General features: G+C 46.0%; 1 protein-coding gene across 3 annotated transcripts in view; it reads left to right on the top strand.

Moving 5' to 3' along the window:
• The window catches only part of LOC140202111 (protein EFR3 homolog B-like), a 280,457-nt gene that overhangs the window by 81,177 nt on the left and 176,498 nt on the right, over positions 1-22,782 (top strand). For all 3 annotated transcript variants that reach the window (XM_072266969.1, XM_072266968.1, XM_072266970.1), the window contains exons 2-4: positions 4,206-4,282; positions 6,027-6,154; positions 20,515-20,665. In XM_072266969.1, the coding sequence (XP_072123070.1) occupies positions 4,206-4,282; positions 6,027-6,154; positions 20,515-20,665 (356 nt within the window). The remainder of the gene's footprint in view (positions 1-4,205; positions 4,283-6,026; positions 6,155-20,514; positions 20,666-22,782) is intronic.

Below are 22,782 nucleotides of genomic sequence, written 5' to 3'. Positions count from 1 at the left end.
GGGGGGGGGGGGGTGTACTGTCATGGTTCCGTTTGGTTGTTTCCCTTTAACGCCCCCTTCTCCCTGATTATGCCCTAATTACAGCCATTACATTGCCAGTTGCTGCTAGTTTACTTAATTACGGTACACCTGGTTTGCATCAGAGACTGTGAAATAAGTACAATGGCGTCACTACACTAGTGCCCATTCTGGAGCAGAGGGTGGCGGTAATGCACCATTAAGCTGGATGCCAACCGCCGTAAAACAAGATACAGACAGACAGACGGACAGACACAGGTCACCAGTTTGTTGGTCTATTCTTGTGTGATGCTTCATTCTCTCGTCCACTTAGAACTGTTAGTTCTAAGTTTAGTTCCAAGTTCTGCTCTAGTTTCAAGATAGTCCCTGTAGATCCCGTCTCCTTGTCAAGATTCCTCCGGTTTGCTGTTCTACGTTCACATCTACGCCAGCATCCCCAGCCTCTAGCCAAGCCTCAAGCCTCAAGACCCAAGACCCCAGCCTCAAGCCACGTCATGTTCTTGCCTGGTTCTGGGGTGCGAGTCCGAGGCAAGACCCAGGTTCTGGGTTGTAGTCCAGTCTCGGGCTCGGAGTCCAAACCTTGTCTCCTATTCCATGGTTCCTAGTCCTAGTCCTGGTCCTGCTTTCCCTAGCCCAAGTCTGCGTTCTTGTCCTTGCTCCTGGTCTGAATCCTGTCATGTCCCTACTCTAGTCAAGTCCTGTTCCTTGTACTTCAGTGTCTGTGTCTTGCATTTGGGCCGGTTCCCAGCACCCCATTGTGACATTTTATTTGAATGTGCACAATATACAGAATATGGTAAATGAACTTGGCTGAAAGAAGATTATAGCTGAGAGCTTAATGTCCAAGGATACACATTGTGTCAAAAGGACAGGCAGGAAGGCTGATGGGGTGGTGTGGCTCTGTTGGTAAAAAATAAAATAAAATCGTTAGAAAGAGATGACATAAGGTCAGAAAGTGTTGAATCGTTGTGGAGAGAGCTAAGGAACTGCAAGGGTAAAAAGACTCTGATGGGAGTTATATACAGATCCCCAAACAGTAGTCAGGATGTGGTCTACAAGATACAATGGGGGATAAAAGATGTATGTCAAAAGGGAAATGTTATGATCATCATTGAGGATTTCAATATGCAGGCAGTTTGGGAAAATCATGTTGGTGCTGGATCCCAAGAGGGGGAATTTCTACAGTGCCTATGAGATGGCTTTTTAGAGCAGCTCATGGATGAGCCCACTGGGGGCTGTTATTCTGGATTTGGTGTTGTGTAATTAATTAGAATTGATTAGAGTGCTTAAGGTAAAGGGACTGATATATAGGAGGCCACACCTGCCCCTACACTTCCTTCATCACTACCACTCAGGGCTCTGAGTGGTCCTTCCACCCGTGAATCTGTTGGGGTCATGTACTGCGTCTGGTGCTCCTGGTGTGGTGAGACCTATGCTCTACCACCAAAAAAAGCAGGCTCTCCTGGTGGCCACCCATTTCAATTCTCCTTCCCATTTCCATTCTGACATGTCAGTCCTCTGCTGCCGCAATGAGACCACAGTTAGGTTGGAGGAGCAACACTTTATATTCTGTCTGGGTACCTCCAACCTGTTGGCATGAACATTGATTTCTTGAACTTCCAGTAATTGCCCCCACCCTTCACCCTCACCATTCTCCATTCCCATTTCCCTCTCTCCCTTGTCTCCTTGCCTGCCCATCACCTCCCTCTGGTGCCCTTCCCCCTTCCCTTTCTCCCATGGTCTTCTGTCCTCTCCTGTCAAATTCCCCCTTCTCTAGGCCTTTATCTCTTTCACCAATTGACTTCCCAGCTCTTTATTTCACCCCTCCCTCTCTCCTGGTTTCACCTATCACCTACTATCACCTACCACCTTGTACTTCTTCCTGTCCTCACCCTAATTTCTTATTCTGACCTCTGATTTTTTTTTCCAGTCCTGATGGAGGGTCTTGGCCTGAAACATCGACTGTTTACTCTTTTCCATAGATGCTGCATGGCCTGCTGAGTTCTTCCAGCATTTTGTGTTGGGACTACTTCTTTTTATGCTATATGTCAATGATTTGGATGGCATTGTGACCAAGTTTACAGATGTTACGAAGATAAGTGGAGGGGCAGGTAGTTCTGAGGAAGTAGAGAGGCTGCAGAAGGGCTCGGACAGATTAGGAGAATGGGTAAAGAAGTTGCAGATGGAATATCATGTCAGGTAGTGTTGTGCACTTTGGTAGAAGAAATAAAAGGTAGATTATTTTCTAAACAGAGGGATAATTCAAAAATCTGAGGGGCATAGGGACTTTGGAATTGTTGTGCAGGATTCCCTGAAGGTTAATTTGCAGGTTGAGTCGATGGCAAGGAAGGCAAACGTTATGTTAGCATTCATTTCGAGATGACTAGAATATAAAAGCAAGGATGGAATGTTGAGGCTTTATAAAACTCTAGCGAGGTCTCAGTTGGAGTATTGTGAGCAGTTTTGGGCCCCTTATCGAAGAAAGGATGTGCTGACATTGGAGAGGGTTCAAAGGAGGTTCATGAAAATGATTCCAGGATTGAAAGGTTTGCCATATGAGGAGCTCAGGGCTTCTGCTCACTGGCATTCAGAAGAATGAGGGGTAACCTCACTGAAACCTATCGCATGTTGAAAGGCCTCGACTGAGTAGATGTGGAGAAGATGTTTCCTATGGTGGGGGAGTTTAAGAGCAGAAGAGACAACCTCAGAATAGAGGGGTGTCCTTTTAGACTGGAGGTGAGGAGGAATTGCTTTCAATAGAGAAAGGTGAATCTGTATAGTTTATTGTCACAAGTTCTTGTGATGGCCAAATCATTGGGTATACTTAAGGCAGAGGTTGATCGATTCTTGATCAATCGAGCTTGAAGGGATAAAGGGAGAAACATACATAGAAAATAGATGCAGGAGTAGGCCATTCGGCCCTTCGAGCCTGCACCGCCATTTATTATGATCATGGCTGATCATCCAACTCAGAACCCCGCCCCAGCCTTCCCTCCATACCCCCTGACCCCCGTAGCCACAAGGGCCATATCTAACTCCCTCTTAAATATAGCCAATGAACTGGCCTCAACTGTTTCCTGTGGCAGAGAATTCCACAGATTCACCACTCTCTGTGTGAAGAAGTTTTTCCTAATCTCGGTCCTAAAAGGCTTCCCCTCTATCCTCAAACTGTGGCCCCTCGTTCTGGACTTCCCCAACATCGGGAACAATCTTCCTGCATCTAGCCTGTCCATTCCCTTTAGGATTTTATACGTTTCCCCCCTCAATCTTCTAAATTCCAACAAGTATAAGCCTAATTCATCCAGTCTTTCATCATATGAAAGTCACCAGGAATCAATCTGGTGAACCTTCTTTGTACTCCCTCTATGGCAAGGATGTCTTTCCTCAGATTAGGGGACCAAAACTGCACACAATACTCCAGGTGTGGTCTCACCAAGGCCTTGTACAACTGCAGTAGTACCTCCCTGCTCCTGTACTCGAATCCTCTCGCTATAAATGCCAGCATACCATTTGCCTTTTTCACCGCCTGCTGTAACTGCATGCCCACTTTCAATGACTGGTGTATAATGACACCCAGGTCTCGTTGCACCTCCCCTTTTCCTAATCGGCCACCATTCAGATAATAATCTGTTTTCCTATTTTTGCTACCAAAGTGGATAACTTCACATTTATCCACATTAAATTGCATCTGCCATGAATTTGCCCACTCACCCAACCTATCCAAGTCACCCTGCATCCTCTTAGCATCTTCCTCACAGCTAACACTGCCGCCCAGCTTCGTGTCATCCGCAATCTTGGAGATGCTGCATTTAATTCCCTCATCCAAGTCATTAATATATATTGTAAACAACTGAGGTCCCAGCACTGAGCCTTGCGGTACCCCACTGGTCACCGCCTGCCATTCTGAAAAGGTCCCGTTTATTCCCACTCTTTGCTTCAAGAAGGCAGAAGACTGGGGCTGAGAGGAAAATTGGATCAGCCATAATGAAATGGTGGAACAGACACGATGGGCCAAATGGCCTAATTCTGCTCCTAGATCTTATGGTCTTTTGGTCATCATCTGGTCTCCATAATAACTGATATTATTGCTGCAACAAATATGCCCAATTTAGTGTTCAGTATTTTCCCACAGGAAGTCAAATGGTGCATGAGTAAGGGGGTCAGTAACACATCTGTGCTTCTTGCAGGTGTTTGCGGTTGTTGCGGAGCTCTGCGTCCAAGATACAAGAGGCTAGTGGACAACATCTTCCCTGAGGACCCTGAGGTAAACAGTGATCCATTAATTCAAGCATTAAATGCTGCAAATCAGTAGTTTTTGCATTGTATCTGTAGGCAGGGATCTGGCTGAATGTATTCATTGACCATGGAACAGAACACCACGGGTCATGACCATAAATCACAAGACATAGGAGCAGAATTAGGCCATTCAGCCCATTAAGTCTGTTCCAATGCCTGGGCTCTTCAGCCCACATTGTTGCGCCAAGCCCATTAAATTAATCATCAAATGGCTAACTAAACTAAGCCCCTATGCCTACGCAATGTCCACCTCCTTCCATTTTCCACACGTTCATATGGTTGTGTAGAGTCTCTGAAAGTATCTTCCTCGACCACCCCTCCAGGCAGCACATTCCAGGCACCCACTACCCACTGTGTAAAAACTTGCCCCTCACAACTCCTTTGAAATTACCCCATTTTACCTTAATTGTAATCCCTCAGGTATTGGACAATCCAACCCTAGGAAGAAGATGCTGTCAGTCTACTCGATCTATGCCTTTCCTAATCTTGTAAACCTCAGATCTCCCCTCAGTTTTTGATGCTCCAGAGAAAATGAAGCAAGTTAATCCAACCTCTCATTAGATTATGAGAACACTCAGTCTTTTATTGTCATTTAGAAATGCATACATGTATTAAGAAATGATACAATGTTTTTCCGGAGTGATATCACAGAAGACAGGACAAACCAAAGACTAACACTGACAGAACCACATAATTATAACATATAGTTACAGCAGTGCAAAGCAATACCATAATTTGATGAAGAACAAACCATGGGCACGGTAAAAAAAGTCTCAAAGTCCCCGAGTCGATGGACTCCCGAGTCCCCGATAGCAGGTGGCAAAAGGGAGAAACTCCCTGCCATAAACGTCCAGGCACCGTCAACTTGCAGATGCCTTGGAAGCAGCCGACCACAGCCAACACTGAGTCCATCCGTCCGAAAACTCCGAGCTTCCGAGCAGCCCCTCGATACAGTCTCCCGAGTGTCATCCTCTGCCGAGCGCCTTTGACCCATCCCCGGCTGCTGAAACACGCAAAGCTGAGGATTTGGAGGCCTTCAGCTCCAGAGATTCCGGTTACCACACAGTAGCAGCAGCAGCAAAGCCGGCATTTCAGAAGTTTTCCAGATGTTCCGCTGTTCTCTCACGTCCGTCTCCATCAAATCAGAATTGTGCACGATCCCCTACTTTTGATATTCATCACTGGAGAGGCCGCGCGCGCGCTGTCGTCGCGCTGCCATCTTCTCCTGCACATATTCCTTTGGTAGTCAATTAATCATAGGTGAATTAGAGATGGTGTGATGTGCCCTGAGTCCATTTGTAGGAGGAGGCATGTTTCCTCCTCCGTTTCTAAGGTTTGAAAAAATTCCATTTTTTCCCCACTCAAGTCCAAATCATTAAAATATGTTCCAGTGTGGAATGTGGCCGTACCCCTCAGTGAAGTGGCTGCAACCACACTCACTCCCAATGTCTCTTTCTACCCTATTTTCTGTATGTGTGTGTGTGTGTGCATGTGTATGCATGTGTCTATATGTGTGTGTGTCTGTCCGTGTGTGCGTCTGTGTCCGTATCTGTATCCGTGTTTGTGTTTGCCACCCTTTCCCTCCTCCCCTCCTGTTTCTCTCTCCCCTCCTCCACCGTCATCTCATGGAAAGTGATGGAAGTTCCTCAGACTCATCTATTCCTCCAGTCCTAGCGGTGATAAATCTAACTGGCCCTTACTGTTATCGACAGGATGGGCTCGTGAAAGCCAACATGGAGAAGCTGACATTCTACGCCCTCTCAGCTCCAGAGAAGCTGGACCGAATTGGTGCCTATCTTGCAGAGAGACTGAGTAGAGACGTTGCTAGGCACCGATATGGGTAAGAATATAAGACATAGAAAATCATAAGACCATAAGATATTGGAGCAGAAGTAGGCCATTCGGCCCATTGAGTCTGCTCTGCCATTCGATCATGGGCTGATCCAATTCTTCCAGTCATCCTCGCTCCTCTGCCTTCTCCCCATACCCCTTGATGCCCTAGCTAATCAAGAACCCATCTATCTCTGCCTTAAATGCATCCAGTGACTTGGCCTCCACAGCCACTCGTGGCAACAAATTCCACAGATTTACCATCCTCTGACTAAAGTAATTTCTCCACATTTCAGTTCTAAATGGATGTTCTTCAATCCAAGTCATGCCCTCTTTTCCAAGACTCCCCTACCATGGAAAATAACTTTGCCATATCTAATCTGTTCAGGCCTCTTAACATTCGGAATATTTCTATGAGATCCCCCCTCATCCTCCTGAAATCCAGGGAATACAGCCCAAGAGCTGCCAGACGTTCCTCACACAGTAATCATTTCATTCCTGGAATCATTCTTGTGAATCTTCTCTGAACTCTTTCCAATATCAGTATATCCTTTCTAAAATAAGGAGCCCAAAACTGCACGCAATACTCCAAATGTGGTCTGAGTGCCTTATAGAGCCTCAACTTCACATCCCTGCTCTTATATTCTACACCTCTAGAAATGAGTGCCAACATTGCACTCGCCTTTTTCACCACCTGGAGGTTAACCTTTAGGGCATCCTGCACAAGGACTCCCAAGTCCCTTTGCATCTCTGCATTTTGAATTCTCTCCCTATCTAAGTAATAGTCTGCCCGTTTATTTCTTCCACCAAAGTGCACGACTGTACACTTTCCAGCATTGTATTTCATTTGCCACTTCTTTGCCCATTCCTCTAAGCTATTTAAATCTCTCTGCAGGCTGTCTGTTTTCTCAACTCTACCCGCTCCTCCAGCTATCTTTGAATCATCGGCAAATTTAGTCACAAATCCATTAATCCTACAGTCCAAATCATTGACATACATGGTAAAAAGCAGCAGTCCCAACACCAACCCCTGTGGAATTCCACTGGTAACCGGCAGCCAGCCAGAATAGGATGCCTTTATTCCCAGTCTCTGATTTCTGCCGATCAGCCAATGCTCCACCCTCGCTGGTAACAGAGAAAGGTCATTGAGGCACTCGAGGTTGCTCTGTTGTACAGTGTGGAAGGCACAGGAGACCGCATTGAACTGAAGTCTAGAACTATAAACAATCTGCTGATGGAGCTCAACTGATTGAACTGCTGTTGCCTATAATAAAATAACTAAAACTATAACTAAAATAAAATAACTGGACCTTTACACACTCTCAAGACTCAACCACACTTTATTTTCAATGTGCACAAGGAGAACAGCATGGCCCCTGTCAACACACTGTTCTGAATTCAGAACAAAGAAACACCATTTTTATACAGAATTGGCTGATCAGTTATGGAAATTGACTATTTGGTAAATTGCGTGTGTTTGAATCCCTTACTTGCAAGAACAACACCATATAGAATACATATGTTAAAAGTCAATAGAAGCTACAAGCTGACAATTGAAGATACTTCGAAGTTAGTAAATCAATTGTTCTTTAGATGGTGTATGTGTCTCACTTATCTTGTTTCCAGACCACTGGAAAGTTAGGGTTTCAGCCCAAAGCATTGACTGTACTTTTTTCCATAGATGCTGCCTGGCCTGCTGAGTTCATCCAGCATTTTATGTGTGGTATATGCTTTTCAATGACCTTTCTTACCTGGGCTGTCTGCTCTCTATCTGCAGTCTATCCTTGTCTGGATAGTGTGTTAACCCTTGCCTTACTGCAACTTCCACAGAGCAGCATCAATGGGGAGGGGAGGGAAAGGGAATTATCCATGTTTCAGGTCAAAACATGGAAAGTTGGAAATCTATGCTGATGGAGGGCTTTAACTCCTTCCCTCTGACATATGCTGCCTGACCCACTGAGCTGCAAAGAGCAGAAGCCATTCAGCCAATTGGTCTGCTCCACCAGCTGCTATTGTTTGCTACTAATGATTGCCACTCTGCAGGCCATGATGCCTCTCTGCATTCGGTGCCACTTTCTTGCACTAACGCCAAATCTCTATAGCTTGCCAACTACCTTGAATATACTCTGCTCCTGTATAAAGGGAGGGTTCACAAACCAACTCTGAGCATCTGTATCTGTGTAGTAGCCACTTTGTTAACGGAATGGGGAGGCAACAAAGGCAAATGTCACATTTGAGAACTTGGAACAAAACAGCACAGAAACAAGCCCTTTGGCTCACAAAGTTGTGCCGAACCAAATAAATTAGTAATCAAATGACAAACTAAATGAATCCATTATGCCGACCCAATGCTCATATCTCTCCATTTTCCTCATATTCATGTGCCAATCAAAGCATCTCTTAAAAATCTCTAATGTATCTGCCTCTACCACCACCCCAGCAGCACATTACAGACACCTAAGACTTACCCCCTCTCACCTTAAATGCATGTCTAGGTATTAGACATTTCAACTCTGGGGAAAAAGATACTTTCTGTCTACTCTACCTGTCCCTCTCATAACCTTTTTTTAAGAAATCTACAGCACATTACAGGCCCTTTGGCCCACAGTATTGTGCCAATGATCTAGAAACTGCCTAGAATTTCCCTACTGCACAGCCCTCTATTTTTCTAAGCTCCATGAACCTATCTAGGAGTCTCTTTAAACATCCTATTGTATCTGCCTCTACCACTGTCACTGGCAGTACATTCCAAGTACTCAGCACACTCTGTGTGAAAATACACCTCTGACAAACCCCTTGTACCTACTTCCAAGCACCTTAAACCTGTGCCCGCTTGTGTTAGAAATTCAGCCCTGGGAAAAAGCCTCTGACTATCCACACGATCAATGCCTCTCATCATCTTATACACCTCTATCAGGTCACCTCTCATCCTCTGTCCCACCAAGGAGAAAAGGCCAAGTTCACTCAACCTATTCTCATAAGGTACACCCTCCAATCTTGGTAACATCCTTGTAAATCTCCTCTGCACTGTCTCTATAGTATCCCCATCCTTCCTGCAGTGAGGTGACCAGACTGAACACAGTACTGCAAGTGGGGTCTGACTAAGGTTTTATATAGCTGTAACATCACCTCATGGCTCTTAAACTCAATACCACAGTTGATGAATGCCAACACACCATATGCCTCCTTAACAGCACTGTCAACCTGTGTGGCAGCTTTGAGTGTCTTTTCAACAGGGACCCCAAGATCTTTCAGATACTCCACACTGCCAAGAGTCTTACCATTTATATTATATTCTGTCTTCAAATTGGATCTACCAAATTGAACTACTTCACACTTACTGGGTTGAAGTCAATCTGACATTTCTCAGCCCAGTTCTGCATCCTATCGATGTCCCACTATAACCACTGACAACACTCCAGACTATCCACAACACCCCCAACCTTTATGTCATCAGCAAACTTATTAACCCATCCTTCTACTTCTTCATTCCGGTCATTTATAAAAAAAACAGAGGAGGGGTCCCAGAATAGATCCCAACGGAACACCACTGGCAACCGACCTCTATGCAGGAAACGAACCACCTACAACCACCCTTTGTCTTCTGTGGGCAAGCCAATTCTAGATCCACAAAGCAAGGTCACCATGGATCCCAAGCCTCCTTACTTTCAGAAGGAGCCAGGCATGGAGTACCTTATCAAATGCCTTCCTGAAATCCATATACACTACATCCATCTCTACCTTCATCAATGTGTTTTATTATTCCTCTAAGAATTCAATCATGCTTGTAAGGCACAACCTGCCCTTGGCAAAGCCATGCTGACTATCCCTAATCTCTCCAAATGTTCATAATTCCTATCTCTCAGGGTCTTCTCCAACAACTTGCCCACCACTGAGGTCAGACACACTGGTCTATAATTTCCTGGGTTATCTTGACTCCCTTTCTTGAACAAGGTACCAACATTTGCAGCCCTTCAATCCCCTGGTGATTCTCCTGTCCCTACTGATGACGCAAAGATCATTGCAAGAGGCTCAGCAATCTCCTCCCTCGCTTCCCTCAGTAGCCTGAGGTATATCTCATCCAGTCCCGGTGACTTATCTAACTTAATGCTTTTCAAAAGCTCCAGCACATCCTCTTTCTTAATGTCTATGTGCGCAAACGTTTCAGTCTACTGTAAGTCATCCCCACAATTGCCAAGGTCTTTTTCCCTGGTGAATATAGCTTTAACATTACCTCACGGCTCTTGAACTCAATCCCACAGTTGATGAAGGCCAACACACCATACTTAGCAATGCTGTCAACCTGCATAGCAGCTTTGTGTGTCCTATGGACATGGACCCCAAGACCTCGCTGATCCTCCACACTGTCAAGAGTCTTACCATTAATATTATATTCTGTCTTCAAATTTGACCTACCAAAATGAACCACTTCATACTTATCTGGGTTGAACTCCATCTGCCAGTTCTGCATCCTATCGATGTCCCACTGTAACTTCTGACAACCCTCCAGACTATCCACAACACCCCCAACTTTTGTGTCATCAGCAAACTTACTAACCCACCCTTCTACTTCCTCATCCAGGTCATTTATAAAAATCACAAAGAGGAGGGGTCCCAGAACAGATCCCTGAGGTACACCACTGGTCACCATCTACCATGCAGAATATGAACCATCTACAACCACCCTTTGCCTTCTGTGGACAAGGATATTCTGGATCTACAAAGCAAGATCTCCTTGGATCACATGCCTTATTACTTTCTGAATGAGCACCTTCAGAAAGTGGGGCACCTTCTCAAATGCCTTACTGAAATCCATACACTCACTACTCTACCTTCATCAATGTGTTTCGTTAAATCCTTAAAGAATTCAGTCAGATTCGTAAGGCACAACCTGCCCTTGACAAAGCCATGCTAACTATCCCTAATCAGATTATGTCTCTCCAAGTGCTCATGGATGCTGCCTGTCAGGATCTTCTTCAACAACTTGCCCACCACTGAAGCAAACCTCACTGCTCTGTAATTTCCTGGGTTATCTCTACTCCATTTCTTGAACAAGGGAACAATATTTGCAACCCTTCAATCCTCCGGAACTTCTCCTGTCCCTATTGATGATGCAAGGATCATCACCAGAGGCTCAGCAATCTCCTCCCTCACTTCCCACAGTAGCCTGGGGTACATCTTGTTCAGTCCCGTGACTTATCTAACTTAATTGTGGATACGATAGGGTCTTTTAAGAGACTCCTGGATAGGTACATGGAGCTTAGAAAAATAGAGGCTATGGGTAACCCTAGGTAATTTCTAAGGTAAGGACATGTTTGGCACAGTTTTGTGGGCCGAAGGGCCTGTATTGTGTTTAGGTTTTCTATGTTTCTATGTTAATACCTTTCAAAAGCTCCAGCACATCCCTTTCTTAATGTCTATATACTCAAGCATTTCAGTTCACTGTAAGTCATCCCCACAATTCTCAAGGTCCTTACACTGGTGAACACATAGTCATAGTCATATTCATAGTCATAGTCATACTTTATTGATCCCAGGGGAAATTAGTACTGAAGCAAAGTATGCATTAAGTACCTCTGCTACCTCTTCCGGCTCCATGCACACGTTTCCACTGTCACACCTGATTGGTCCTATTCTCACATGGCTCTCACGTTGCTCTTCACATACTTGTAGAATGCTTTGGGGTTTTCCTTTCTCCTGCTCACCAAGGTCTTCTCATGGCCCCTTCTAGATCTCCTAATTCCATTCTTGAGCTCCTTCCTGGGATCGTTGTAGTTTTCTAGAGCTCTAACAGTATCTAGTTTCTTGAACCCTTCGTAGGCTTTTCTTTTCTTCCTAACTAGACTTTCTACATCCCTTGTACACCATGGTTCTTTTACCCTACCACCTGTCCCTGCCTCAATGGAACATACCTATAAAGAATGTCATGCAAATGTTCCCTGAACATTTGCCACATTTCAGCCATGCATTTCCCTGAGAATATCTGCTCCCAATGTATTTCCCCAAGTTCCTGTCTGATAGCATCTATTTCCCCCGACCCCAATTAAATGTTTTCCCAAATTGTCTGTTCCTATCCTCTCCAGTGCTATGGTGAAGGAGATAGAGTTGTGATCACTACCTCCAAAATGCTTTCCCACCAAGAGATCTGACACCTCACTAGGATCATTTTCCAATACCAAATCATTTACAGCCTCTCCTCTTGTTGGCTTGTTTACATATTGTGTCAGGAAATGTTCCTGAACACACCTAACAAGCTCCACCCCATTTAAGCCTGTTGCTCTAAGGAGATGCCAGTCAATATTGGCAAAAGTTAAAATCACCCATCACAGCAACCCTATTGCATAGTTCCAGAATCTGCCTCCCTATCTGATCCTCAATGTCTCTGTTACTATTGGGGGGGTCTATAAAATCTAGTAGATTTACCTCTCCCTTCCTGTGTCTGACTTCCACCCACAATGACCCTGTTGACAATCCCTCCATGACTTCCTCCTTCCCTGCAGTTGTGACACTATCCCTGATTAGCAGTGCAACTCCCCCACCTCTTTTGCCTCACTCTCTGTCTTTTTTGAAATGTCTAAAGCCCAGCACCCTCAGCAGCCATTCCTGCCCCTGCGACATCCCAGTCTCTGTAATGGCCACAACGTCATAGTTCCACGTATTGATCCACGTTCTAAGTTCATTCGCCTTGCTCGTGATACTCCCTGCATCATGACACATCTCAAACCATCTGGCTGAGTGCTTCTTTGCCCGAAGATGGCGGCGCGTGTGTATCACGAGGCTCAGTGTCTTACCAGATTTCGAAAAATAGTGTTAATTTATTTCAAGCAACACACATAAAAATTACTGGTGAACACAGCAGGCCAGGCAGCATCTATAGGAAGAGGTACAGTTGCCGTTTCGGGCCGAGACCCTTCATCAGGACTAACTGAAAGAACAGATAGTAAGAGATTTGAAAGTGGGAGGGGGAGATCCGAAATGATAGGAGAAAACAGGAGGGGGAGGGATGGAGCCAAGAGCTGGACAGTTGATTGGCAAAAGGGATATGAGAGGATCATGGGAAAGGAGGCCCAGGGAGAAAGAAAAGGGGAGGAGAAAGCCCAGAGGATGGGCAAGGGGTATAGTGAGAGGGACAGAGGGAGAAAAAGGAGAGAGAGAAAAAGAATGTGTTTATATAAATAAATAAATAACGGGTGAGGTAAGAACAGAAGGAGGGGCATTAACAGAAGTTAGAGAAGTCAATGTTCATGCCATCGGGTTGGAGGCTACCCAGATGGAATATAAGGTGTTGTTCCTCCAACCTGAGTGTGGTCTCATCTTAACAGTAGATGAGGCCGTGGATAGACATATCAGAATGGGAATGGGACGTGGAATTAAAATGTGTGGCCACTGGGAGATCAAAAACCCGTGGATAGACATATCAGAATGGGAATGGGACGTGGAATTAAAATGTGTGGCCACTGGGAGATCCTGCTTTCTCAGGCAGACAGAGCGTAGGTGTTCAGCGAAACAGTCTCCCAGACTGTGTCGGGCCTCGCCAATATATAGAAGGCCGCATCGGGAGCACCGGACGCAGTATATCACCCCAGCCAACTCACAGGTGAAGTGTCGCTGCTTCCTGCATGCATGCTGAGCTCGTTGACTTCATTAACTTTGCCTCCAATTTTTACCCTGTCCTCAAGTTTACCTGGTCCATTTCCAACACCTCCCTCCCCTTTCTAGATCTTTCTGTCTCTGTCTCTGGAGACAGCTTATCCACTGATATCTACTATAAGCCTACTGACTCTCACAGCTATCTGGACTATTCCTCTTCTCACCCTGTCTCTTGCAAAACTGCCATCCCCTTCTCGCAATTCCTCTGTCTCTGCTGCATCTGCTCTCAGGGTGAGGCTTTTCATTCCAGGACGAAGGAGATGTCCTCCTTTTTTTAAAGAAAGTAGCTTCCCTTCCTCCACTATCAACTCTGCTCTCAAACGCATCTCCCCCATTTCACGCACATCTGTTCTCACTCCATCCTCCTGCCACCCCACTAGGAATAGGGTTCCCCTTGTCCTCACCTACCACCCCACCAGCCTCCGGGTCCAACATATTATTCTCCATAACTTCCGCCACCTCCAACAGGATCCCACCACTAAGCACACCTTTCCTTCCCCCCCTCTCTGCTTTCCCCAGGGATCGCTCCCTACGTGACTCCCTTGTCCATTCGTCCCTGCCCCATCCCTCCCCACTGATCTCTCTCCTGGCACTTATCCTTGTAAGCGGAACAAGTGCTACACATGCCCTTACACTTCCTCCCTTACCACCATTCAGGGCCCCAAACAGTCCTTCCAGGTGAGGCAACACTTCACCTGTGAGTCGACTGGGGTGATATACTGCGTCCGGTGCTCCCAATATATATTGGCAGGACTTGATGCAGGCTGGGAGACCGTTTCGCTGAACACCTATGCTCTGTCTGCCTGGGAAAGCAGGATCTCCCAGTGGCCACACACTTTAATTCCACGTCCCATTCCCATTCTGACATGTCTATCCACGGCCTCCTCTACTGTAAAAATGAAGCCACACTCAGGTTGGAGGAACAGCACCTTATATTCCGTCTGGGTAGCCTCCAACCTGATGGCATGAATATTGATTTCTCTAACTTCCGTTAATGCCCCACCTCCCCTTCATACCCCATCCGTTATTTATTTATTTATTGTTATTAATTTTTTTTCTCTCTCTCCTTTTTCTCCCTCTGTCACTCGCACTATACCCCTCGCCCATCCTCTGGGTTCCCCCCTCCCCCCTTTTCTTTCTCCCTGGGCCTCCTGTCCCGTGATCCTCTCATATCCCTTTTGCCAATTACCTGTCCAGCTCTTGGCTCCATCCCTCCCCCTCCTGTCTTCTCCTATCATTTTGGATCTCCCCCTCCCCCTCCCACTCTCAAATCTCTTACTAGCTCTTCTTTCAGTTAGTCCTGACGAAGGGTCTCAGCCCGAAACGTCAACTGTACCTCTTCCTAGAGATGCTGCCTGGCCTGCTGCGTTCACCAGCAACTTTGATGTGTGTTGCTTGAAATTCCAGCATCTGCAGATTTCCTTGTGTTTGCGTTAATTCATCTGCTTGTTTCCTGCGCGTTCGCTCAATTCGGCTATGCGAACTACGCTGACAGCAAACGGTCACTTTTGGACATTAACTATCGATGCACCAACAGTTTTGGACTATCTCTACACTCTTCAAGAAGGGAGAGAGGCGAAAGAAAGGAAATTATAGGCCAGTTAGTCTGACCTCAGTGGCTGGGAAGATGTTGGATTTGATTATCAAGAATGAGATCTCAGGGTACTTGGAGGCACACCATGAAATAGGCTGTGGTCAGCATGGTTTCATCAAGGGAAAATCTTGCCTGGCAAATCTATTGGAATTCTTTGAAGAAATAACAAGCAGGATAGGCAAAGGAGAATCGGTTGGTGTTGTGTACTTGGATTTTCAGAAGGCCTTTCATAAGTTGCCACACATGAGGCTGCTTAATAAGCTATGAGCCTATTACAGGAAATATTCCAGCATGGAGAAAGCAGTGGCTGATTGGCAGGGGGCAAACAGTAGTAATAAAGAGAGCCTTTTCTCTTTATTACAAAATAACTGCGAATAAAAAGTAGGTGCTACAGCACACAACTATAAAAGTACTGAGACAGTACAATATAGGTGCAATACTGCTTAGCGCTGTGATGTGAGGTTCAGCAGGGTCACAGCCTCAGGGAAGAAACTCTTTCTGTGCCTGCTGGTGCAGGAGCGGAGGTTCCTGTATCGCCTAGCGGATGGGAGGAGAGTAAAAAGTCCATGGTTAGGGTGAGATGCATCCTTGATAATGCTTTTCGTCCTGCCCAGGCAGCGTTTATGGTAGATGTTCTCAATGGTGGGCAATTGGGTGCCGATAATCCGCTGGGCAGTTTCACCACACGCTGCAGTGCTTTGCGGTCCAATACGGGACAATTGCCATACCACACTGAGATGCAGTTGGTGAGTATGCTCTCAATGGTACAGCAGTAGAAGTCTGTCAGTATCCTGGGACAGAGGTGAGCTTTCTTGATGCTCCGCAGGAAACAAAGGCGCTGTTGCCTTTGGATTTTGATTTTCAAAAGGCTTTTGACAAGGTCCCACACAGGAGATTAGTGTGCAAACTTAAAGCACATGGTATTGGGGGTAAGGTATTGATGTGGATAGAGAATTGGTTGGCAGACAGGAAGCAAAGAGTGGGAATAAACGGGACCTTTTCAGAATGGCAGGCTGTGACTAGTGGGGTACCGCAAGGCTCAGTGCTGGGACCCCAGTTGCTTACAATATATATTAATGACTTAGATGAGGAAATTAAATTCAGCATCTCCAAGTTTGCGGATGACACGAAGCTGGGCGGCAGTGTTAGCTGTGAGGAGGATGCTAAGAGGATGCAGGGTGACTTGGATAGGTTAGGTGAGTGGGCAAATTCATGGCAGATGCAATTTAATGTGGATAAATGTGAAGTTATCCACTTTGGTGACAAAAACAGGAAAACAGATTATTATTTGAATGGTGGCGGATTAGGAAAAGGGGAGGTGCAACGAGACCTGGGTGTCATTGTACACCAGTCATTGAAAGTGGGCATGCAGGTACAGCAGGCGGTGAAAAAGGCGAATGGAATGCTGACATTCATAGCAAGAGGATTCGAGTACAGGTGCAGGGAGGTACTACTGCAGTTGTACGAGGCCATGGTGAGACTACACCTGGAGTATTGTGTGCAGTTTTGGTCCCCCTAATCTGAGGAAAGACATCCTTGCCATAGAGGGAGTACAAAGAAGGTTCACCAGATTGATTCCTGGGATGGCAGGACTTTCATTTGATGAAAGACTGGATCGACTAGGCTTATATTCGTTGGAATTTAGAAGATTGAGGGGGGATCTTATTGAAACGTTTAAAAACCTAAAGGGATTGGACAGGCTAGATGCAGGGAGATTGTTCCTGATGTTGGGGAAGTCCAGAACGAGGGGACAGAGAGTGGTGAATCTGTGGAATTCTCTGCCACAGGAAACAGTTGAGGCCAGTTCATTGGCTATATTTAAGAGGGAGTTAGATATGGCCCTTGTGGCTACGGGAATCAGGGGGTATGGAGGGAAGGCTGGTGCAGGGTTCTGAGTTGGATGATCAGCCATGATCATACTGAATGGCGATGCAGGCTCGAAGGGCCGAATGGCCTACTCCTGCACCTATTTTCTATGTTTCTATGTTGCGCCTTTTTGATCAGGATGGAGGAGTTCAGGGACCAGGTGAGATTCTCAGAAATGTGGACACCAAGGAATTTGAAGCTTGTTACATGTTCCACTACAGCTCCGTTGATGTAGATGGGGACATGAATGTGGCTCCTAGCACGCCTGAGTCCACAATGATCTCCTTGGTCTTCTGGGTGTTAAGGGCCAGGTTGTTGTCGGCACACCACGCGGCCAGGTGCTGGACCTCATCCCTGTAGGCAGTCTTGTCGTCCCCTCTGATCAGGCCAACCACCGTGGTGTCGTCTATGAACTTGATTATGGAGTTAGAACCATGTACAGGAACGCAGTCATAGGTGAAAAGGGAGTACAGAAGAGGGCTCAGCACACAGCCTTGAGGCACGCTCAGGGTGAGAGTGGAGGAGGAGAGGTTGTCTAACTTAACTGATTGGGGTCTGTTGGTCAGAAAGTCCAAGGTCCAATTGCAGAGGGATGAGCTGATACCAAGCTGGCGAAGTTTGGTGATCAGATTGGAGGGGATCACAGTATTGAATGCCGAACTAAAGTCAATGAACAGCATTCTGACGTAAGAGTTGGGGCTGGCCAGGTGGGTCAGGGCAGAGTGAAGTGCCGTGGAGATGGCGTCCTCTGTTGACCTATTGGTGCGATAGGCAAATTGATGGGGGTCCAGGGTAGTGGGCAGACAGGATTTCAGATGTGATAGAACCAGTCTCTCAAAGCACTTTGCAATGATGGGGGTGAGTGCAACTGGGTGGAAGTCATTCAGGCCCGTGGCAGTGGAATGCTTCGGCACTGGCACGATGGTGGCGATCTTGAAGCTTGTGGGGACAACTGCCTGGGCCAGGGACAGATTGAAAATGTCTGTGAAGACCCGGGCCAACTGCCCTGCACAGACTCTGAGCACACAGCCAGGTATTCCATCCGGACCAGCTGCCTTCCGTACATTCACCCTGCTCAGAGTGGCACAAACATCGGAGGTGGAAAGTGAGAGAGGCAGTTCACCAGGTGGGAGATCCGCTTTGAGGGTGACATCCTTGTTCTCTCGGTCAAAGCGAGCGTAGAAGTAATTGAGCTCAACAGGGAGGGAAGCAGAGCTGGAAGGGGGCACCGTACTAGGTGGTTTGAAGTCTGTAATGACCTGTATGCCACGGCACATGTGCCGGGGGTCCGAAGAGTTGAAATGCTCCTCGATTCTCTGTTTGTATATGTGTTTAGCCTGAGAGATTCCCCTCCTCAGGTTGGCCCCGGCTGAGCTGTAAGCCTCCCGGTCTCCAGACCTGAAGACTGAATTTCTGGCTTTGAACAGGAGGCGAACTTCTCTGTTCATCTATGGTTTCTGATTGGGGAAACTTTTATTTGTTTTTGTGATGTCACTATCTACACACTTGTTGATATGCTGAAGGACAGAGTTGGTGTATAAATCAATGTTAATCTGAGAGTCTGTGGTGGCATGGGCAGCAAACGTGCTCCAGTCTGTGTGCTGGAATTGGTGCTGAAGAGCAGAGTCAGCACCCTCCAGCCAGATCTTAATAGTCTTCATTGTGGGTTTCACACGTTTAATGACCTGGCTACACTTGGGAAACAGAAACAATGAAAGATGGTCGGACGGTCCCAGGTGGGGGAGGGTAGTGGCTTTGTAAGCGTCAGCCACATTTGTGTAGACATGATGTAAGGTTTTATTACCCCTGGTGGTGCATGATACATTTTGGTAAAATCTTGGAAGCACGGTACGTAGGTTACAATGATTAAAGTTCCCAGCGACAGTAAAGGCTCTGTCTGGATGCAATGTCTGTGGCTTGCTAATAGCGACACTGAGGTCTTTCATGGCTACTTTAATATTAGCATCCGGTGGAACATAAACTGCGACAGCAATGATGCATGTAAACTCTCGAGGTTGATAAAAAGGTCTACAATTAATAATCAGGTATTCCAGATCAGCAGAGCAATAAGTGTCAGCAATGGTAGAGTTAGTACACCATGATCGATTCACGTAGATGCATAAACCACCTCCCCTACTTTTACCTGTCGCTGTTGCAGCTCTGTCAGCCCTGAAGACCTTGAACCCTTCCAGTTCCACATGTTGTTCGGGACATCACTGTTTAGCCACGTCTCTGTAAAAAACATGACGTTGCAATCCGTAAGCCTTCTTTGTGTGAGGGTCCAAGTCCTTAGTTCATCCAGCTTGTTTGTCAGAGACCAAACATTGGCGAGGAAAATGCTCGGTAGCGCTGGCCGGTGTGGATTTAGCCTTAGCCTAGCACGCAAACCTCCACGCCTCCTCGTCTTTGTTTACGGTCTTGACGCCAGCGCCGGGCCCTTCCAGCCGGAGCGAGTTGAATGCAGGTCCGTGGTCTCCTTACTAACTCCAGAGGTAGTTGGTCAAAGTTGAATGGATAGTCCAAAACTGTGTTGGTGCATCGATAGTTAATGTCCAAAAGTGACTGTTTGCTGTAGGTGTAGTTCACATAGCCAAATCAAGCAAACATGCAGGAAACAAGCAGATAAAGTAACACTATTTTTTGAAATCTGGTGAGACACTGAGCCTCGCGATACACACGTGCCGCCATCTTCAAGCAAAATGAGAATGACCCTGGAAATGAAGGGATTAACATACAGGCCCGGAGCATTTGATGGCTCTGGACCTGTACTCGTTGGAGTTTAGAAGAATGTTGTGGCGGGGGGGGGGGGGGGGAGAATCTAATTGAAACCTACTGAATATTGAAAGGTCTAGATAGAGTGGACATGGAGAGAATGTTTCCTATAGTTGGGGAGTCTAGGACCAGGTGGCTCATCCTCAGTATAGAAGGACATCCATTTAGAACAGAGATTAGGAGGTATTTCTTTAGCCAGACAGTAGTAAAGCTGTGGAATTCATTGCCACAGATGGGTCTAGAGGCCAAATCATTGGGTAAATTTAAAGTAGAGGTTGATAAATTCTTGCTTAGGTAGTCATCAAAGGTTACAGGGAAAAGGCAGAGGAATGGGGGTTGAGAGTGGAAATAAATCACATATAATGGAATTGCAGAGCAGACATGATGGGCCAAATGGCCTATGTATTATATGGGAAGGGAGGCACGTGTGGAAGGGTTGATGAGGTAGCTGTATTTCCTTATGGTGTGTATGCTTGCTTGTCCATCAGATATGTGTGTATTGCCATGGAGGCTCTGGACCAACTCCTGATGGCCTGTCACTGCCAAAGCATCAACTTGTTTGTAGAGAGCTTCCTCAAGATGGTGGCCAAGCTTCTTGAGTCTGATAAAGCCGCTTTACAGATCTTGGGAACCAATTCGGTAAGTCTATTTCCTGACTGCAAATTAATATGTAGATAGGTGCCCCTGAGGAATTAGGGTCTGGCTTTGACAGTTGCTGTCAATACTGGTAACCTGGTAGTGTCCACCGAATTACAGTGGATTCCGCTTAATTGCGCTATCGGTTAATTGGGGCAGCCACTTATTTGATACAGCTCTTAAAAGACAAAGACAAATCAAGAAAATAGCCAAGCTTCATTTAGGTTATTTGGGACACACTACTGCTTAATTGGGACAGAAAATGTTGCCCAAGTTTCTCGCAAACAACAGTCCCGCACTCTTGTATGGCCGTCAGACACAACACCATGAACAATTTCTAAATAGTATCAGTTGCATGTTTGTGTCCTAAAAGCAGCGATTTTTGTCACTGATGATTGGTAATAAACAAGCAGTAAGACAACTCGGAAACGTTTTGCTCACTGCGGTTTCAAGCATTCAGATGTGCAGATGCCAGAAATGGCTGGGAGTAGAAATGAAATGATTTCACTACTTCAACAAGTTAGGAACTATAAAAAATTGAAAAGAATCAACAATCATCTGAAATGTTACCAGGAAAATTTAGATTTGGAGGATGCAATTGTAAAGCATTGCATGAAGGCAGTGCTGTGTGGGAGAATATTTAAAGTGAAAATGCACTGGGGCAGCTCCACTCTCTAAACCTCAGCAGTCTGTGTCCAATGGTACGAGCAAGTGTCACAAACTGTGGTCTTCCTTGGTTGCAATGGATGACCTTGACAGGAAGGATATAAATAAGGTTGAAAGAGTGCAAAGAAGGTTTACAAGGATGTTGCCGGGACTTGAGAAACTCAGTTACAGAGAAAGGTTGAATAGGTTAGGACTTTATTCCCTGGAGCGTAGAAGAATGAGGGGAGATTTGATAGAGGTATATAAAATTATGATGGGTATAGATAGAGTGAATGCAAGCAGGCTTTTTCCACTGAGGCAAGGGGAGAAAAAAACCAGAGGACATGGGTTAAGGATGAGGGGGGAAAAGTTTAAAGGGAACATTAGTGGGGGCTTCTTCACACAGAGAGTGGTGGGAGTATGGAATGAGCTGCCAGACGAGGTGGTAAATGCGGTTTTTTTTTAACATTTAAGAATAAATTGGACAGATACATGGATGGGAGGTGTATGGAGGGATATGGTCCGTGTGCAGGTCAGTGGGACTAGGCAGAAAATGGTTCGGCACAGCCAAGGGCCAAAGGGCCTGTTTCTGTGCTGTAGTTTCTATGGTTCTATGGTTCAATGGTTCTCTTGTGCCTTGTCACGATCTTTGCTCTCCGTGGAACATTGCAGAACCACTTTCCTGGCTATTGAACTTCACTCAAGTCTGCCGTAGTTGACTTCAGATGCTAGGACAGGCACCTGGCTACCCTCACCCGGTTTAGCCCGCTTGTCAAAGCAGTATATTGGGATCTGGCCGCAGTTACATGCAAACAGGTAAGAGCTAAGTGTCCAGTGGCGATGAAAGGTGAATGAGCTGCCCCAGGATTGCCCCTTCAGCACAGGTGCCACCCCTCCCTGGACATCCCATACTCCCATGTCATTTTTTTAATACCTTTTTAACTATTGTCATGTAGCTTCATTTAATTGGGACAGCCTGTTAATAGGGCCAAAATGTACTGGTCCACTGTGTCCCAGTGAACTGGAATCCACTGGATTAGATAAACACTTCCATCGCCCTTGTTCAAAAGTACACGAGTACTGCTTAAATCATATGGAGGCACGTGACTCTGCAGATGGTGCATCTGAAACAAAAAAGAAACTTAAAGGACGTCCGCTAGTCAGGAAGCATTTGCAGAGGCAGACTTACCATGGAAAACATTGATGAAGCTAGAGAATTCAGGCCAGAGAATAGTGTTATTTTAAAAAAAATGTTGACATCACAAAGGAGGATATGTTGGTGGTCCTGAGGTCCATATGTCCCCTGGGCCTGACCAAATATGTTATTTATTTTATTTTATTTAGAGTTACAGCATGGCCAAATGAGTGGTGCTGCCCAATTACACCCATGTAACCAATTACCCTATTAACCAGTACGACTTTGGAACCTGAGAGGAAAGCAGAGCACTTGGAGGAAACCCACGTGGTCAAGGGGT

The sequence above is a fragment of the Mobula birostris genome, chromosome 8, assembly GCF_030028105.1.
Source record: "Mobula birostris isolate sMobBir1 chromosome 8, sMobBir1.hap1, whole genome shotgun sequence".
Classification (NCBI taxonomy): Eukaryota; Metazoa; Chordata; class Chondrichthyes; order Myliobatiformes; family Myliobatidae; genus Mobula; species Mobula birostris.
This window is presented reverse-complemented; position numbering and strand designations above follow the sequence as displayed.